We start from the raw sequence: 17,362 nt of genomic DNA, 5'->3' as shown, positions 1-17,362 counted from the left end.
CCCCCTACTTCCCAATAGTCAAATACAGCCTATCCCCCACATCCCCCAAACCCGGCTTAATCATCCCCCTCGCATCCACCTCCGGATCCACACCCCCGACCCAAATCTCGACCCCCTCCCACTCCCCCGCCGCCCTCTTCAACCCCGCCTCGCTGCCCAGCACACTCACCATAATAATCCTGTCCACTCCCCAATCCCTCAGCGTCTCAATCGCCGCGCACGCCGTCGCGCCCGTCGCGATGATGGGATCCACGATAATCGCCAGCTCGGCGGGGCCCGGGGCGTGGTGCGAGGGGTTCAGGGGGTTGGGCGTGTTGGTGGCGGAGGGCGCGGTGGACGACTGCGAGTGGTAGGGCAGGTTGTTGTAGTACTCGACGGGCTGCAGCGTGGTTTTCTCGCGGTAGAGGCCCAGGTGGTGCACGGGGACGGGGAAGGGGAGCAGGGCGGAGAGGGCGGGCACCATGCTGAGGCCGGAGCGCAGGATTGGGACGAGGGAGATGAGCGAGGGCGCGATGGTCGTGCGGGTGTATTCGTAGTCGAGGGGGGATTTGTCCTGGGGGTTGTTAGTGGGGTGGGTTTGTACTATGTAGAGGGGTGGGGGTGGGAGGGGTACAGTGAGAGTGGGAGATGTTGGAATTGGAATTGGAATTGGAATTGTTGTAGAGGGGATTGGACTTACGGTGCCGTCCTCCTTTGTCTCTAGGCCTCCGGCTAGAGCTTCATATCCCACCATGGAAGCGATATCGTGAACGAGTGACTGTACATCGCGGGTCCCCGTCGATTGTGAGCGGAGCTGGGAGAGCTTGGCCTTGAGACACGGGTGCCGCGAGACGTGGACATTGGCGGGGAGTCCGGAAGCCATGGCGCGAATTGAGTCCGGGAGGGTATTTTTGAAGCTGAGCGGGTGTGTGTGGGAGAGAGAATGCAGAGAGGAAGGTGGTGGTGCCGTAGCTAGATATCTGAGGCGGCACTGGCCGACGCATGGGTCCCTTGCGCGGATCTTCTTTGTCGCGGGACGGCCGTTCTCGTGTCGTGTCCATGATGCAGTCCACGCCTCTCTGCATGTTAGATTCTGCACCTAAACACGTACTACAATGCCCCTTTTCTCGGGCAGCTCCCCGGAAGACTCCCCTCCCATATAACAAGGCGCGGATGCTGAGCGAAACATCACCATTCGAATAGCATCCGGTACGCCATGGACAACAACGACAGCGACGAAGCATTGCCAACGCAGCGCGAAGGCCACTACAACCAGCAGCGCTCCTCTCTTCGATCCGATCGGTCAATTAGGTCGCGTCGTTCGGGGCCGCCAGGGCGAGAGCAACTGGCCAGCGACTACAGCGAATATGCATTACCGCAGAACTATGACAACCTCACCGAATCCGGACCTGCTCCGGACCAGAACCCGACCGAGGCGTCTTCGTATCGACACCGGAGCTTAGAGGATAGGAACAGAAGGCGTGAGAAACACAGGAGTGGTGGAAGCACCATCAGCCGGAAGACTGCGGGGGACCGACCACGTTCACAGACTGCGAGGAAGCAACGAGAGCAGGGCGAAGACTATACAATCCCGGACAACTATGAAAACCTCGACGAGGCTGCGGCGCCATCCCCTGTGGAAAATCCACACGAGGGACCAGTATACAGGCATAATACCCTTGAGGGTGAAAGATCAAAGTCGAGGGATCGGCGGCGGTCAAGAAGAGGGAGCACGCAACAGGGCCCGATACACACTCAGGATGCCGCAGCATTCGATTTCGATCACTTTGGACGAGGTCACAGTCTCGGCGATGCTGAACCGCCGCCTATACGGGATCATCGATCCTCGACTGCTATTTCCAAGGAACAGGTTCCAGGCACTTCCTCATCCAATCTCACAAATGGACTACGAAAGTCGCCTCACAAGGGAAAGGCTTCACTTTTTGCCACAGAGTTGTACACTGTATCATACCTCATCCTGTTCTCGATACTAGGCACGCTGGCGCGTCTGGGACTCCAATGGCTGACTTTCTATCCTGGAGCTCCAGAAGTCATGGGTATTCTATGGGCCAATTTTGCTGGATCTCTTCTCATGGGCTTTCTATCTGAAGATCGTCGCCTATTCCGCCATGAACAGCACGATGGCAGCGGAAGCGGGAAGAGCTCGAGCGACCTCGAATCCGGCTCCGATCGAGAAGCAGCCAAAGCAGCTCATTCAAAAGTCAAGAAGACCATACCACTCTATATCGGCCTTACCACCGGATTGTGCGGATCGTTCACTTCATTTTCGTCTTTCATGAGAGACGCCTTCTTCGCGCTATCAAACGACCTTCGCACGCCCATCAATCACCCATATACTGGCGCAGGCCCAATCCAACCATCCTCAACCGTTCCTCGAAACGGCGGATACAGCTTTATGGCGTTATTAGCCGTTATCATCATCACCGTCGCCCTCTGCATGTCGGCTCTCAAGGTTGGGGCTCACATAGCCATCTTTCTGGACCCTTTCACCCCTACCTTTCCCTTCGCACTCCTTCGAAAAGTTCTAGACCGCGCCGTTGTCGTTATTGCCTGGGGTGCATGGTTAGGGGCAGTCTTCATGGCTATTTGGCCACCAGACCGGCCATCGGGGCCGAACAGTAAAGGAAGCTGGACCAACGAAACGTGGCGCGGCCAGGCAATCTTCGCCCTGGTATTCGCGCCGTTGGGATGCTTATTGCGGTTCTACGCGAGCTTGAAGCTCAACGGCATCTCCCCATCTTTCCCGCTGGGCACTTTCACTGTCAATATCTTTGGCACCGCAGTACTCGGCATGGCGTACGACCTCCAACATGTCCGTCTCGAGGGATCGGCCGTGGGTGGTGGTCGAGTCGGATGTCAAATCTTCCAAGGCCTCATGGATGGCTTTTGTGGTTGTCTTACCACTGTGAGCACCTGGGTTGCTGAGTTGAATGGGCTGAGGAGAAAACACGCTTACTTCTACGGAAGCGCGAGCGTGTTGGGCGGGCTTGGCGTTCTTGTTGTCATCATGGGTAGTGTGAGATGGACGGTAGGGTGGAGCTCGACGGCGTGTGTGACGTGAATGAACGTTATGGAAGAGATGGAATTGATTTAATGGACAATAATGGATGACGATTATAGGTTTACAAATGTATGGATTTAACGTAAGCATTCGGGTATACGGGTATGGATCTATGGGGTTAAGTTGGGATAGAATTGGGAGGTTCAAGATATATTATGGTAATTCAATCAGCTTCTTGCAACGCAGGGCAGTCCGTTTTGAACGATTACTCTACAACTACCGTTATACTACTTCCAGGCACAACTCCCAGGCCTGGGTCGATATTCCGCCAATTTTTTAAATACCCTCTTAGTAATCCACGAGTCGAAGTTTGCCGTCGGGAAATCCCCCAGTACGCACCAATACCAAGTCAAGCCAGTGGGGCGGGTGATTGAGCAGTCGATTCGGTGTCTCCGAAATACGGTGGGTACTCTCTCCTCCTAGAGGGCGGTGTTTGGCTCCCTGGTTCGAATTGGGGTAGTTGGGTTTTCTTCTGCTTTTTCGGGGGTTGCGATGGGAAGGGAAGGGATGGCATGAGATGGGCACGTGAGATGAGAGTGGGGCACGTGCGGAAGGGGTATAAAACCTTCTGCTTGCTGGCTCGCTGGGGTTTTCTTTCTCTTCAGAGAGGAAGGGAAGGGCGCTCCGAGGGGATTGAAAACAGATGACCTAGTCATATATGGTGCGGAGCTTGGAGCAAAAGTTTGCACACAGGCCGACAGTGGATCTGGAGGGGGTTTTAAAATCGCGCAGCATTACCCATGATGGTGTTGCTCGGGTAGTTGGATGTTCAAAACGCCATGGAGTTGTATGCTATGGAGTTGTATGCTATGGAGTGGAGAGAGGGTGTGCACTCTTCAAATTGATGACGATCCTCGCCATTTGGAGATTCAATCGGTAGTCATTTTTTCCTTGTCCTAGCAGTCAGTATCACGCATCTTTATACCTCCTTGGCTCTATCATCTCGCGCCGGCAGACTTCATCGGAGGAGGAGAAAGATGAGCGTCAAGCGGAGTTTGAAAGACCTCAGCCAGACTCCAATTTTCGGCCCCATAAGCTCTTCGACATCCATATGTTTCTGGCCTTCCGCAATCTCAGGGCTTGATGGACTTCCCATGATCTCGATCCCGCTCATGAGGGTTTCGTGTTGAAGATTTTTCATTCCCACCCCATGTCTGTGCAAGAACATGAACGCAATAAAGGAGAGTGGCGACGACCTGAGTAGCTGCAAAGCATCCACAGCAAATGATGATAACTATCCTCAAAAACCTTTCACAAAAAAAACAGACATGATCAAAAAGCTGGTGATGATACAAGAAAGCTTTCAGCGAGATTCGGTGGAATCAGACCAAGAGTCCAAACTCAAAGAAGACTTCGATCTCCAGCGTAAAGCCAGAAAATCGATGCCCCCTCTTGCGCAGGCGACGGGCGCCCCATCCGTCTGTGGGCCTGGATATCCGTATACCCACCAGACTTACCTACACCTCGAACTGATCCTGGAAACAACAACATCGTGATGGAAAACAAGCCCCGAAGGGACACTTAGTCTGGCGACAAGACAGACTGAAAACACTAGTCGGTGGACGTATTACGGTGTCGATGGAAAAATAGGAAGGAGGTTGTGGAGGAAGACGTTGAAGGGAGCACGAAGCTTCCTCAAGTACTCAGGGAAGAAATGAATTCAGGAGCGCGCCTTAGCATCATGTGAAATCGTGGTTTACACGTGATTCATGACTGTGAGACACGCTGGTCCAGTGAATTGGATCCAGGTTGTGTTGGGCGCAGTCTACAGAGCAAGTTCAATCGACAAAGATACATCCCCATGAGCGGCGCGCCGGAGAGCCTGTATATAGCCAAGTGCTCTCGAGATTGATACATGCCTATCCCCTCCCACGGTGGCGTCTTCGATTCTTACTTAATCAAGCGCGCAGCTAATCATCTGTCTAAGCACTAGGCCCTTACTAGGCGCATTCTTTATCGATGACGGAGGACGAAAGACACCGTGAGAAGGGATAGAGTCGGACTTTCGACCACAGGCTCCATCCTTCCAGGCGCGGTTAAGAGCGAAAAGCCCCAAAGGGGTCGATTTGTGTTGCAGAATTCGAGGCGGGCCGAGATCGGCTAGAGTTGCAGTTTTCGCTCCCATCCGTTTTTCCCTCCACTCAGAGCAGTCACCTCGGGGAACTCTCCATGCCATTCACATCTCAATCCATCCAATGCAGAACCGAGTTCAACATATAGTTCTACAGATGATGAGCCCCCGTGTGTCGAGAGAGGATCGTGGCCTTGTGCCCTTTCCAGCCTTGGTGCACGCCACTATCATCCCGCAGGCCGGTACCACCTATTTGAGCCTCTCAGCCCCCCCAAGCTGAAAAAAGCAGATCATAGCCTTGTGCGATCTTCAGCCTCAGGGGCTTCCGGGCTATGATTCACCATATATGATGCCCCGCGTTCAAATTGCTGTGTTTAGCTGTCGCATCAATCCCCTCATCGTTTGAGCGATGGCCACCAGCAATCCCCTCGGAAGGATCGCGAATTTTGGGACTACGACGAGAGCCTTAGCAAAACGATTCTGGACAGCCTTCTACGCGAAGTGCAAACGATTGTTTGTCTGGCTGAAATGTTTCGTCCGGACTGTATTTCACGGTGCAGAGAAGGAAGCAGAAAAGCCTGTCGTTTCCAGTACCTGGGGTTACGCTCTGTGGCATTGCGGTATCCATATCATTCCATTACTAGCAACGATCGCGCTAGCATACTTCAATTTCCATGGTCTTTTCATTGGCAATGTCTTGCAAAGCCTTTATAACGACACAGCTCAGGCCATTGATCGCCTCAGTTTGCAGGTAGCGGCGAAGCTCCTAGTGCGTCACCGTGTCTTTGATTTTATCATATACTAATTGTATTGCAGGAACTGCTCATTATTGCCTCGTTGGGTGTGGTCATCATGGACACAGTTAGAGACAAATTGCTATTTGACGATAATGAGGGTATCCCGCTTGGACTCGTCACAGCGAAAAGCCGCTTTGCAGATATCACCTATCTTCTATCGCACGACTTTCGCGCAGGTTGCTGGGGTTTCCAAAAACGCAGGACCCGAATTCTTTTCATTAGCCTGATTACAGTTTACTCTCTTATTGCCATTCTTGCTGGACCTTCAACCGCCCTCCTGTTAATACCCGCTTACTACACATCCTGGCCCGCTAGAAGCGTCTCGTTCTGGTTCAATGGAGACCTACAGCCTGCGATATTAGACCAGAACTATACTGGCATTTCAAAATGCACCGACTATGCCAACAACTCCACTTTATTATCTGATCGTGGCCCGCCATCAGCATCTTGCATCTGGGCCGGCCAGCAATACTTGTCGACTGCGCTTCGTCAAAGGGCCTATTACGACGATCCTGACATTTCTTACACTGACAGCAAAGTGAAACAAGTGATTTCATTAACATGGGGAGTTTCGAACTTCAATATATGGAGCGATACGGTGCGAGTCACAGCTGTCGCAAGTAATCTTAGAATCGGGGTAATCTCGCGTTACGTGAGTCAATTCCCTTGGTGCACCGGTCTTTTTAACTCTCTCGAAACTGCTCTAGGGCGCCCTTTGCACACTCTGAGATATCGTGAGTACAATGGAACCAAGGGGAGCGTGAGGAGCCCGCATCCTGTGGTACGGATACAGTGTTTTGACGCTGTAAATTACATGGACAATAGTACTTACGTTGGAAGCTGGAGCGAAGAAATACGGCTTCCGGTGAGCAGAAAATAACCCTTTCTATTCTACTCCGACCGAAAGGTATTTTTCTAACCAAAGGACAGTTCCCAGTAATCCCAGACTTTACAGGCCGCAGAGATCTCAGATACTTCATACCTGTACATCTTCTGCAGAGTCCTCAGACCCCTAATAGGACTTCCACTCAATGGGTACCAGTTCCCAGTGGCTTCTCAAATACCAGCTACAGTTCTCCAAGCGATAAGTATGCAAGTGCTTTCTTGGTGATACAAAATCCGAACATAGCCACCCAAAAGACTCCGATCACGTGCTCTGTGCAAGCAGATTGGGTACAAGGTACAAATGTTGGAAGCGGACTTTGTTTCAAGCAACAGAATGACGTCGTGCAGCAAGGAATCCTAGATGATCAGTCTCCGCTAGACTTATGGGGAATTGACAGTCAAATTCCCCAGGTCAGCCTGCTTTCCACAAAACCAAAGGATAGAAGCAAGCAGGCCTTACACTGGAGTGGCTCCAGTCCCTAACGCCGGCTCTGGACCCCAATCTTTCTGGATGGACAACCCTAGCTTCTACGCTACAAGAGGTCTTCGCGAGGGCAATTATCCCGCATTAGACAAGCAAGACTTGTTCATCGCAGTTGGTTCGATTGTAGCGAGTTTCGTCGTCGACGGCATGTCTCGCATAGGCTACGTCGAGAATCACATCGACGCACTCAACACCGATCTTGTATGCTACCACGCTGATCCAAACCTAAGTGCCAATAATACACATTGTTGGTGAACGTGGAATAGCAAGAGCTCGGATGCGATCTACAAGAAGATTCTCCATAGCGGCCTGGAACTCGATCCCATCCCAGCGCTCCGACAATCCGGGCAAAAATATGTGTGGTCGGCAACGGTCGAAGGATACGGGATGAAGGCTACGAGCACGGCCTACTATCTTGCATTTACCGTGCTTTCGGTATACGTGCTCGTGGTTCTGGTCCATATTTCCTATACGCTTTTCCGACGCCGCGTAAGCGATTCGTGGTCAACGCTCACGGACTTGCTAGTCTTGAGTCAGAGTTCGCCTGCGCCAGCTGATGTTTTGAGGAATACTTCGGCTGGGATCGCTACACATGGTACGCTGAAGACACAGCTAACGATTCGCGAAAATCCCGGTGTAACTGTAGATCAAGAGAAGCTACAGTTACTTTTTGGTGAGGATGGAAAAGCACCAACCCTTAAGAAGATAAGGCAGGGTAATGTATATGGTGTCAAAAGCTGAACATGTTGGTATATCTGCTAGAAGCGTATGGACTTGAGTTGGGTGTATACCAATTAAGATATTCTGAGGCACTCCTTTTCCCACTTCAAGAACGCTGCTATTATCTTTCGGTCTGGAATATTATTGTAGCTTACAAGCCACCCAGGGGGCACACCGCTTTCAGCATATCTAATTGGAAAACCTTTTGCTAGTAATCTAGTGCTAATAATCTATAGTTCTAGGACTAACAAGCCGCTTATAGTGCTCTTTATCCTGTAGCTAAGGCCATTGCTAGTAGATCTAATTATCTCTTTGTTCGGGTACACCAGCTAAGTAGCCTGCTGTTTTGTAGACTATTCCGAGGCCGAGTAGAATTAGCACCTTATTGAAATTTGGACACTAGGATGGCAGATTAGGCATTGGTGATTTACTATCTTGCTTCTCTTCTTCATACTCAACTTTCAACCACCGGAGTTCGGGAGAGGCTGTGCCCAGCTAGAAGTACTCTGGCTTTGCAGATCATCTGGCGCGTTCCCTCCGAAAACGGAGAATTTCTCAAGAACGCCTAGTACGCCATATCGTCATGGCGCTGTGTAGTTCGTCTTCAATGTCCCTTCTTCTTTTGGCTCCAAAGTTCGCCGCCATTTCAAATGCGGTTCTTTGTAGCGCTCAAACGACGATGTGACGATGTAGCTCAACTCAGCCTTGCAAGCCATCACGGCTTGCAAAGCTTCCCCGGGCTTTCACTGCGACGCGCCGATGTCTATAAAGACAGCTCCCCGCGTGCTCTACCTTTGGAGCATATCACTAAAAGCAACTCCAACAATTCATCAAGCCGTTCGGAATAACCGACTACTCTCCAACCGACCTTCGATCCTGCCACCACGAACTAGAATCTCTCTGTCACCATGTGCTTCAGCTCCCAGCTAAATTATGACGACGCGGCAGGCATGCCGGCGGCCAAAGTGGCCTACGCGCAACACCCAAACCCACGTACCAACCCCCCACGGACAAAGAGAGCGAAAAGAGCATACGAAGAGGATCTCCGAAACTACGGACTGGAGGTTTCGCAAGCGAACTGGGAACGTAGGCGGAGATTGACCATGGCTAGAGGGGCTGGCGCGGCTGCTGGGGGAGCGGTGTAAGTTTGGATCTGTTCTTATAAGACCTTCGTTGAGCTAATACTGTCGGTTTCAGATGCTGAACCACGCCTTACACGTTGCAAAAAAGTTTAGAAAGAATGGATGTGTTTCTACTCTCTTAATTAATGAATCTGGCGGTCGAGAGGATTTAGAGAAAGCACGAGACGGGAGACAGATCGCGTATCCGCGATTGTATCTTAGAACGCGATGGAATGTAGCTGATTTTCTGGCACGCTGAAAGCATCATGGTTATAATAGTGCATACTATACTTAGGCAGTGAATCTGAGCTTTTGATTGTAGAAAATATTAAAGCAAAAGAGAGGGAGATATGCCGGGACTTCGGTATTTGTCGATCGCTGTCTATAGGGTTCTGTTGTGGCAGTGTGTAAAGTTTGCCTCAAACCAAAGTAAATGTGGTTACGTTTTTTGCTTCCTCAGTTTCCAGTGCTTCGCCGTACATGATACCATCTACGTATGCTTCTCCAAAAAATTCATACAGATTCGGATCGTCGCTCTTAGGACGAATGATGAACGGTGTAACGCCGCCATCGAAAATACAGATCATATCCCCAACTTTTAAGTCACCGGGTCCTATTCCAACGCTCCCGCTTGACGTCGAAAAGAACGCACGCCCGAGGCACGCAATTTGGAGGCTTGGCATATACTCCAATATCGTTTCCGACAGATCGTTATCCTCTAAGTCTTGATTACTGAATCTCTCAATCGTTTCTTCATAACCTCCTACGATATCACCCGTATACCTTCGGTGTGGAGGTGACGCTAGAGTTTTATTCGCAACCAAGGTACGTGCATGACCAATCGGTATGGAGTTAAGTTGGTTGTACACCGATTGAGATATTCTGAGGCACTCCTTTTCCCACTTCAAGGACGCCGCTATCATCTTTCGGTCTGGATTATTGTCATAGCTTACAAGCCACCCAGGGGGTACAACGCTTTCAGCATATCCAATCAGAAAACCTTTTACTGGCAATCTAGTGCTGACGATCCGTGGTTCTGGGGCTAACGAGCTGCTACTAGTGTAGTGCTCTTCATCCTGCAACTGAGACCATTGCCAGTGGATCCAATCGTCTCTTCGTTCGGGTACACCAGCTGAGTAGCCTGCTGTTTTATAGACTATTCCGAGTCTGACTGGAACTGGCACCTCATTGAAATTTGGACACCAGGTTGGCAGGTCGGGCATTGGTGGTCGAGAAGACGCTTGGTTAAGGGTGAGAAGATGGGGTCGGTTCGCAAGCCAAAGCGTTGCAAGATCGATATACAGTGTTTCAGTCGGGATCTGATATGACACGGATACCAGGTCTCGCCAGAAAGAATTGGTGATTCCAAGCAGACTGTATACCCTATCACGGGGGTCAAAGGCTAGAAAATCTTCCGTCATTGATGTCAGCTCCGGTAAGCCCTGGGGGACAAATGTGCCCTCTAGTCGTGGTTTTCGCAAGGTGCATACTAGTCGAAAACAGCCTAGGCCTTTCCAAAGGTCTTTTGGCGGCATCAACGGGCGGTTCATCTGGACCAAGACCTGCGACGTGTATAGGCCTTGTTCGTCGATCAAAGGCAGCAAGGAGTCTGCATTGACCACACTTTCGCCGCACACAAGTAACACTGCCCTTGAGAGAACAGCTTCCTGGACGACCCATAGCCGACGGAACCAAGGCCGTAGGAACAGCTTGTACAGCCCTAACCATCCGGGAGGACGGCTGACGGGAAATCCAGATGTCACCACTTTGCTCGCTGGATTGCCAACAAATTCTCGAGCTTTTTGCAGCATATTTGGCAAATCTAGCATCATGGCGGAGATGTCTTCATCTTCCCTACCAACCCATGCTACCGTAGACATAGCTCTTTCGTAGATCTGGCCCATCCGTTGGACTTGCACATTTTTCTCTGGTACATCAGCCTGATTGATACAAACTGCATCAATCCATACGTGCCGAGAAGGAAGGAATTTGGCAACGTAATGCAATATTGCTGCAACATTTTGAGTAACACTGAAGCTTTGGCCGTTGCATATTATCGCATGGTCCGGAGTTTGTCCTTCCCAACAGTAAGAGATGGTGATATAGCCTGGCGCATCGTCGAAACTGGTCTTCTTCAGCTTAATAGACAGGAGGCCGTCAGCTTTTGAGGCTTTCAAAAGTCTGATCTCATGGGGAGCTAACAGCGTATGGGTGTATGTAGTTGACATCGAGGATTATGGTAGTGAAAAAGGCTGAGCTTCGCTGGAGGGTGAAGTGCAGGTAGAGATCTGCGCGGCTGCCTAAAGATGGAACGCTAAACCCAACACGGAACATGTACCAACGAATGCTATTTCCATCCGTTTGAAACACTCTCCTAAACTCTCTCTGATAGCCATGGTAGCTAGCCTGGAATTAGTTCTAAGGCATCTAGCTCTATACTAGTGGAATTCTCAAGCGGTATGGTGTGGGCTCCGTCGGGTTCTGGTCCTGACTCAACGTTTTCAACGCTTTCAACTTCTGCAAAAGCGCATGTCAGCTATAGCCGGCAAGGTTTTATGTCCTTCTTAGTACTATATAAAGCTACTGATCTATTTAATATTCCCTAAAGATCAACTAAATAATTAAGAGAGCTAACAGCTAGTATGCATAATTTGTAGGACTAGTATCCACTTAAGAGACCTAGACCAGACTAGCGCTTAGAAAATACCTGTTATGTGTTGAGAATCGGGTGGTTGGGCTCAGCGCTAGCACAATTACCGGCCCCCTTGAACTGTCCAGCCTCCTCCCTTAAGAGATATATATAGGCTCTGTTCCTCCTGCTATATAATCATCAATTCAACTCATTTAGGTTCCTCTTCGCACACGTCAACATTATAAAGCTCCTTATCTATATAATACTAGAACGACTTTATTAAATCTTCAGGCGGATAATGTGCGCCCATTGAATACCTAGGGTAGTTGTGAACCTATAAGCGGTACTCCCATGAATCGATCGAAATTTCCTGAAGCGCCCATTTACAATCTTCCAATGTGTAAATGAAGTGATACCGCGACTGAGTGCTTTCATCTAATCGGCATCTCAACCTCACTACCATCCGCCAGATACACATCCGAAGAATCGGGCCCAATCATCAAATACGCCAGCAAAAACAGTGCTCTCAGCTTCAGCAAATCAGCCAACTTCCGGCATTGCACCGGTCTCTCCTCCAAGCCCTCCCCGAAAGTCAACGTCGAATCCCTCAGGAGACTTGCAGACAAATCCCAATCGCGATACTCGGCCGGCCCCACGGAGTTCCTGCGGCTAGTCTCAGAGTCTGAGTCGCTGGTAAAAGCACACGAAAGCGAGCGGATTTGGGCAGAACGTCCGGCGGGCACGTTGGTCATGGGACTAGCGGGATTCGCTTTCCAGCTCTTCGTGATGGCGGCTACGATCTTGGCTTCGGTGGCATCCCAGTCGTAGTCGGCAGCGTCGATGCCTTCTCGGTCGCGCAAAGGGACACGGTCCTGGCTCTGTTCGTGTTTTTGAAAGGCTGGTAGACTAGATGCAGTGCTCAGGCCCGTAGCGGTGGGCCTGCCGTTGGTCGTCGGGCGGGAGGTCCTGGAAGCAGCGCCGCAAATTTTCACAGTGTGATAGATGGCTATGTCTAGGATGATGACTTGAACCCAAAGGAGGTTTTTGGGGCAAAGGTGCTGAGATTTCGGTGCAAGCTGTTAGAGGAGAGGGGAGTAGCGGTGAGGGTACGGTAGGCACGTGTTACCTATTTTATATAGCCTCACCTTCCTCCAGACCTCTCTCTCTTCTCCATCATCATCATCTAATACATCACGTACACGGCATACAGCTCCTTATTCCGTGACACAAGCCTTTGCCGTTGCTCGAAATCTGAGGCCCAGGCGCTGGGGTCGAAGGTTTTCAGGAGGCTTGTGGTATAGGGCATTATGATTCCGTGAACTGCTTGGGTGTCTGTTGGGGATGCTCGAGGGGGTAGTATTTCTTCTTGGAGGCCGTCTGGCAGGAGGGCGAATAAGCGTTTGATGGGACTGGTGCCCCAGGAGTAATGGCCATTGTGGTGTCCATGTTCATGAGATAGCGGAGCCAACGCGCAGGAATGAGATGTCTCCGCATCTGACCGCATGCTGCAACTGATCGACAACTTTGAAGGTCCTTTCGGAGCTTTGGCGGTCCAATACACATTTTGCCTCCAGCTGTAGCCATTCTCTAAGAGGTTCTAGGAGTACTCTAGACGGATAGCCAATGCAAAGAGGTGATATGCACATGAACGTAGCGGATGCTACTAAAGTCGGGACTTTGAGTCCGATATCAGGTTTCCAGGACGTTATGCCTTCTTTCAGATGGTCCTGTGAGCTCGACCGCTTATCGTTTAAACTCCCAGCTTCTCGACTCTCTTTCCCCTTGCAACGCAACCCTCTCACTGACACTGAACACACCACGGACAGCACGTGTTATCATGGGGCCAAGCAAAACCCCTTTCCTCACCGTGGACGAAGCCTCGTACTTCATGCACCATCAAATTTTGGTCTGTTACCAGGGCTTGGCGGAAGACCGAACCCTTGGAAGCTGACACGTCCTAGGCCACCATTGTCGACCTAGCACCCCCTGCTGGTGCCATACCTGTCGTTGTTATCAGTGTTCTCGCTGGCCTAAGTTCCGTCGCCCAAATTCTCGAGAGCATCAAGCGCTTTGCCGCGGTAGACGATGTCTTCTCCAAGTCCTTTGCAACCACCCTGGTGCTTAAGTCCGATCCTACCTTCAACAATGCCGATCTTTCTGCAAAACTCAGATCATCTGCACTTTTGTCCGCTGTGTACTATTCACACCCAAAATCACATGTTGAGGTTCTTCCATCTGGCCCATATTTTCTTTACGGCGGTGGCATCCATCAAGCGTGGCGCTTGTACGAAGATGAGCTTGATAGCTTCATTTTTTCCGTGGTTCCTGACGATGTGTTGAAGCCGAAGCGGCAAGTACTCCGGTCATCCAAGGATGTGTTCATGAAACCTAATTCATTGCAGCTACACTGTCCTCGAATCCTTCGGCTCGAGTGGCACATGGAGAAACATTGCAGAACCGAGTCGTCTCTAAGGAAACCCGTAAGAGGAGAAGCCCCTCGCGGGAGCTCGGATGGGTGTGAAGGATATATTCCGATTGGAGGGCGTCAAGCTGACCATGATGAGCAGACCATGGATAGAGCTCTACGGCCCCGATGAGGAGAGTGCGGATTATGTTAAGAAGCTCATCAGCCTGGGCGCAGTCATCGTAGGCAAGACAAAAATGGCCTCTTTTGCTTCGCCAGAGGAGCCAACAGATCAGTGGATTGACTTCCATTGCCCTGTGAACCCTCGACGTGACAGGTATCAGAGACCTTCGAGTAGCTCAACGGGTGCTGGTGTCGCCTTGGCAGGCTACCCCTGGCTGGACTATTCGATCGGCGGAGACTGTACGGTGTTCCTCTCTATGCTCATACCACTTGCTAATTTTGAAGGAAGCGGCCGGAAGCGTGAGAGCTCCGGCTCCATGCAGCGGCCTATTTTCTCTTCGGCTGAGCTTCAACTCGACATCTATGAGAGGCATTCCCGCTAATTTGTCGTGAGTTTGCCCCTAGTCTTAGTTGCTAGCACTCACTCAATATACTCGGACTAGTAAATTTGATGTAGTCGGGCAACTTAGTCGCGATCTGGACGATCTTCATCATACTGTCGCCCACACATTCGATCTGAACGACAACTCAACACAGTTCCCATCCAAAATTCTTTATGCCCAGGAATTTTACCCACTCGTGAATGAAAAGCAGCAGGCTATGACCGAAGAATTTATATCCATTCTTGAGGGCTTTCTCGGCGTGAAACGAACACTATTCAGCATGACGGAGACGTGGGATCGGTCTCCTCTAAAGGAAGCAGAGGGAAAATCATTACTAGAGTATCTCGAAAAGGTAATGCTCTCTAAAAGCAGTTCACCGTGAGTTGCTGACAGTGCAAAGCGCATTCTGGGCGTTGTGCTACCACTACTATCATGGTGGCAGCTGGCGTAGGAAGGGCAAAGGATCAGTGAGGAAAGCATGAGTTGTATTGAGGTGCTAATGAGTGGCTATATAGTGAAGAGAGACCAGGGGTTGCAGGCAGCAACGGTGACAAAACAACAGGTGAACCCTGTCCAGCTGAGAAGTGAACCCTGTACAGCTGAGACGCGTAGACAGACGTGCGTAGGAGCATTCTAACTGGCTGCCACATGGCTTCGACCAATTCCGCGACGATTACAAAGAAGTTTGGCAAGGAAGCTTATGTTGGACCCGTCGTCCGTTTTCGATGGTGAGACAGCTCTACTACAACATTTGTCAGCTATTAATAACGCCATTCAGGAATGTCGGGAAAGGCATTTCTCGGGACGAGTATGAGACGTACTTAGACCACCTAGCGGTGTTCAGAAACTGGTTTGGACAACACCTGATGTCACACGACCCGCAAACGCTCTCCAATGCTATTTTGATCATGTCGTACGGTATGCCAGATCCGGAATACCGAGACGAACCGAATCTGTACTGAGTAACCTGATCTCTTCATCTGCTGCTGCTAACCGTCCGTCTAGCCCTGCCGGGACGTTCATATCATTGCGGAAAAATTCATCTCCAGTCTTTCATGCCCCCCAGCTAGTGCTACCGTGTAAGTGGCTGGCAGAATGACTGCACAATCTTTCATACTAACTTAGAGCCCAGTTGCTCAAATGCCATATCACTCCAAAATCAGCGGCCGAGACGAGGTGCGACCAATCGCTAGCACCATGATAGGAGCAAAAGGTACGTTTCCCATCAGCGGTAACGTTTGATATTGATCAAAAGCAGGGAGTGATCTCATGCTTATTAAGCTCACAAAGGCGGCATTCAAGAAGGCATCTTGGCCGATTACAATCAACATTGGTCGTTTGATGTACCCACTAGCGGACAATTTACGAAACGTAGCACCATCGAGCGAAAATTCGGCGAATACATATGCTGCCGTTCGCCAGGCAGTCAACGCAGTCAAAGAGCTTGAAACACCCCTAATGGAGCTGTCGACTGAAGAGGTTGGGCGCTCATGCGTTGTGGTCTGAGTCTAGTCTGTCTCCAGCCTCAAAACGAAGCACGGGCCGTGTGCAGCTCGGTCGCCAAGTGTTAGTGTCTTTTCACTACTTTTTACTAGCTGCGTTGGCCGAGCGCCAATTCCTGCAATGGGATTCATGTTTTAAGTTCCTCCGGCTTTTCAACGGAGAGCAAGATACTTATTTCACGATCCGGACTACTCAATACACCTGCACCTGTCTTCCTTACATCAAGTTCCTGGAAAACCTAACAATTCTACGTAGTGTGGAGTCTTTAACTTCGGGAATCTATTTTTTTCTTCGTACCCAACGAGGACCAGTACATTGCTGCAAAGCTTACCGACGAGATGCTTACCGCAGCAATAGCAAACACGCACAATGAGGGAAATTTCTGGAGCTCCTTGATATTCATACCGAATGCCGACGTGACAAACCCCAAGGGAACAAAGAAATATGCCAATTTTGTAAGACGATGGACTTCGTCAGCTTGCGAAATCCCCTGCTCGGCACACATGAGCTGGGAGTAGCTTAGGAGAAGCGAGGCAGCTGACTCGCAGTCGCGTCGCATGATCGAGCATCTCTGCAGCAAATGCTCGTGGTCTTCGTGAAGTTTCCGCTGTAGCAGCGCCTTGCGCGATGACGTTTCTGCGGAAGCTGCCTTGGGCCACTCGACACAGCAGCCTTGTTGGATCCAATGTAGGTTTTCTGTGAGCGATAGCTCGATCCGATGGATGGATACAGAATGTCGCAGGCGTTCTAGCTTTACGTTGAGTAGTTCGGTGTTGATGGTGCGATATTCGGCAATGTTTTCTGAGAGGTAATTCAAGAGTTGGACAAACGACAAGGCCACAGTAGTGAGCAGACTTGCTAGGAGAAAGAAGGGGTCTTCCAACAAAAGGCGCATGTCAATGTCATCTTGAACGACGACGTTGCGTAGCGGATGGAATTGCCCATAGGATGATTTCGCTGACTGGGTCTCTCGCAAGTGTCGCCGGCCTTGGTGTTCAACGTGATTCTGGGTGATAGGCGCGTTGTATGGGACGATCGGTAAGGTGCCAACGGGTACACCACCGTTAGATTAGCTTGTCCACAGTAGGCAGCTGTTGTGTAGCAGGCTTTTGCCTTGG

General features: G+C 50.6%; 8 protein-coding genes across 8 annotated transcripts; 4 read left to right on the top strand and 4 right to left on the bottom strand.

Moving 5' to 3' along the window:
* Positions 1-4: 4 nt before the first annotated feature.
* On the bottom strand, positions 5-942 carry BDZ99DRAFT_449004 (PRTase-like protein; the record flags this gene model as incomplete). Its single annotated transcript, XM_033718093.1, has 2 exons — positions 680-942; positions 5-553 (listed from the first exon to the last, which is right to left on the bottom strand). The coding sequence occupies exons 1-2, from the start codon at positions 860-862 to the stop codon at positions 5-7; spliced, it is 732 nt and encodes a 243-aa protein (XP_033573226.1). The 5' UTR covers positions 863-942.
* Positions 943-1,891: 949 nt separating this feature from the next.
* BDZ99DRAFT_394116 (uncharacterized protein) lies at positions 1,892-3,061 on the top strand (the record flags this gene model as incomplete). Its single annotated transcript, XM_033715872.1, has 1 exon — positions 1,892-3,061. A coding segment is annotated over one exon (1,170 nt), but the record flags the coding sequence as incomplete, so codon positions are not given.
* Positions 3,062-4,084: 1,023 nt separating this feature from the next.
* BDZ99DRAFT_93040 (uncharacterized protein) lies at positions 4,085-4,649 on the top strand. The gene has a single exon (XM_033729039.1). The coding sequence runs from the start codon at positions 4,228-4,230 to the stop codon at positions 4,555-4,557; it is 330 nt and encodes a 109-aa protein (XP_033573224.1). The 5' UTR covers positions 4,085-4,227; the 3' UTR covers positions 4,558-4,649.
* Positions 4,650-5,541: 892 nt separating this feature from the next.
* Positions 5,542-8,039, top strand: BDZ99DRAFT_523721 (uncharacterized protein; the record flags this gene model as incomplete). Its single annotated transcript, XM_033725823.1, has 4 exons — positions 5,542-5,901; positions 5,949-6,549; positions 7,291-7,499; positions 7,569-8,039. 4 exons carry the CDS (start codon positions 5,542-5,544, stop codon positions 8,037-8,039), a joined length of 1,641 nt encoding a protein of 546 aa, XP_033573223.1.
* A 1,393-nt stretch (positions 8,040-9,432) lies between these two features.
* On the bottom strand, positions 9,433-11,384 carry BDZ99DRAFT_422669 (uncharacterized protein). Its single transcript, XM_033716997.1, has 2 exons — positions 11,342-11,384; positions 9,433-11,277 (listed from the first exon to the last, which is right to left on the bottom strand). The coding sequence occupies exon 2, from the start codon at positions 11,041-11,043 to the stop codon at positions 9,559-9,561; it is 1,485 nt and encodes a 494-aa protein (XP_033573222.1). The 5' UTR covers positions 11,044-11,277; positions 11,342-11,384; the 3' UTR covers positions 9,433-9,558.
* Positions 11,385-12,202: 818 nt separating this feature from the next.
* BDZ99DRAFT_479526 (uncharacterized protein) lies at positions 12,203-13,275 on the bottom strand (the record flags this gene model as incomplete). The annotated part of the gene is made up of 2 exons (XM_033722242.1): positions 12,203-12,737; positions 12,971-13,275. The coding sequence occupies 2 exons, from the start codon at positions 13,273-13,275 to the stop codon at positions 12,203-12,205; spliced, it is 840 nt and encodes a 279-aa protein (XP_033573221.1).
* A 496-nt stretch (positions 13,276-13,771) lies between these two features.
* On the top strand, positions 13,772-16,247 carry BDZ99DRAFT_394471 (putative amidase; the record flags this gene model as incomplete). The annotated part of the gene is made up of 10 exons (XM_033715896.1): positions 13,772-14,133; positions 14,174-14,235; positions 14,257-14,598; positions 14,648-14,747; positions 14,802-15,093; positions 15,354-15,469; positions 15,520-15,696; positions 15,747-15,820; positions 15,874-15,958; positions 16,004-16,247. Coding segments are annotated over 10 exons (1,854 nt in total), but the record flags the coding sequence as incomplete, so codon positions are not given.
* A 192-nt stretch (positions 16,248-16,439) lies between these two features.
* On the bottom strand, positions 16,440-17,349 carry BDZ99DRAFT_465902 (uncharacterized protein). Its single transcript, XM_033720652.1, has one exon. The coding sequence runs from the start codon at positions 17,137-17,139 to the stop codon at positions 16,510-16,512; it is 630 nt and encodes a 209-aa protein (XP_033573219.1). The 5' UTR covers positions 17,140-17,349; the 3' UTR covers positions 16,440-16,509.
* Positions 17,350-17,362: the final 13 nt, after the last annotated feature.

The sequence above is a fragment of the Mytilinidion resinicola genome (genome assembly GCF_010093595.1).
Source record: "Mytilinidion resinicola strain CBS 304.34 unplaced genomic scaffold BDZ99scaffold_16, whole genome shotgun sequence".
Lineage (NCBI taxonomy): Eukaryota > Fungi > Ascomycota > Dothideomycetes > Mytilinidiales > Mytilinidiaceae > Mytilinidion > Mytilinidion resinicola.
Note: the sequence above shows the minus strand (reverse complement) of the source record. Positions and strands in the feature narration are given on the sequence as shown.

What these genes read in the sequence shown, in the direction of transcription:
- BDZ99DRAFT_422669 (XM_033716997.1), bottom strand. Translation starts at nt 11,043, where the DNA reads ATGGGCCAGATCTACGAAAGAGCTATGTCTACGGTAGCATGGGTTGGT.
- BDZ99DRAFT_465902 (XM_033720652.1), bottom strand. Translation starts at nt 17,139, where the DNA reads ATGCGCCTTTTGTTGGAAGACCCCTTCTTTCTCCTAGCAAGTCTGCTC.
- BDZ99DRAFT_93040 (XM_033729039.1), top strand. Translation starts at nt 4,228, where the DNA reads ATGAACGCAATAAAGGAGAGTGGCGACGACCTGAGTAGCTGCAAAGCA.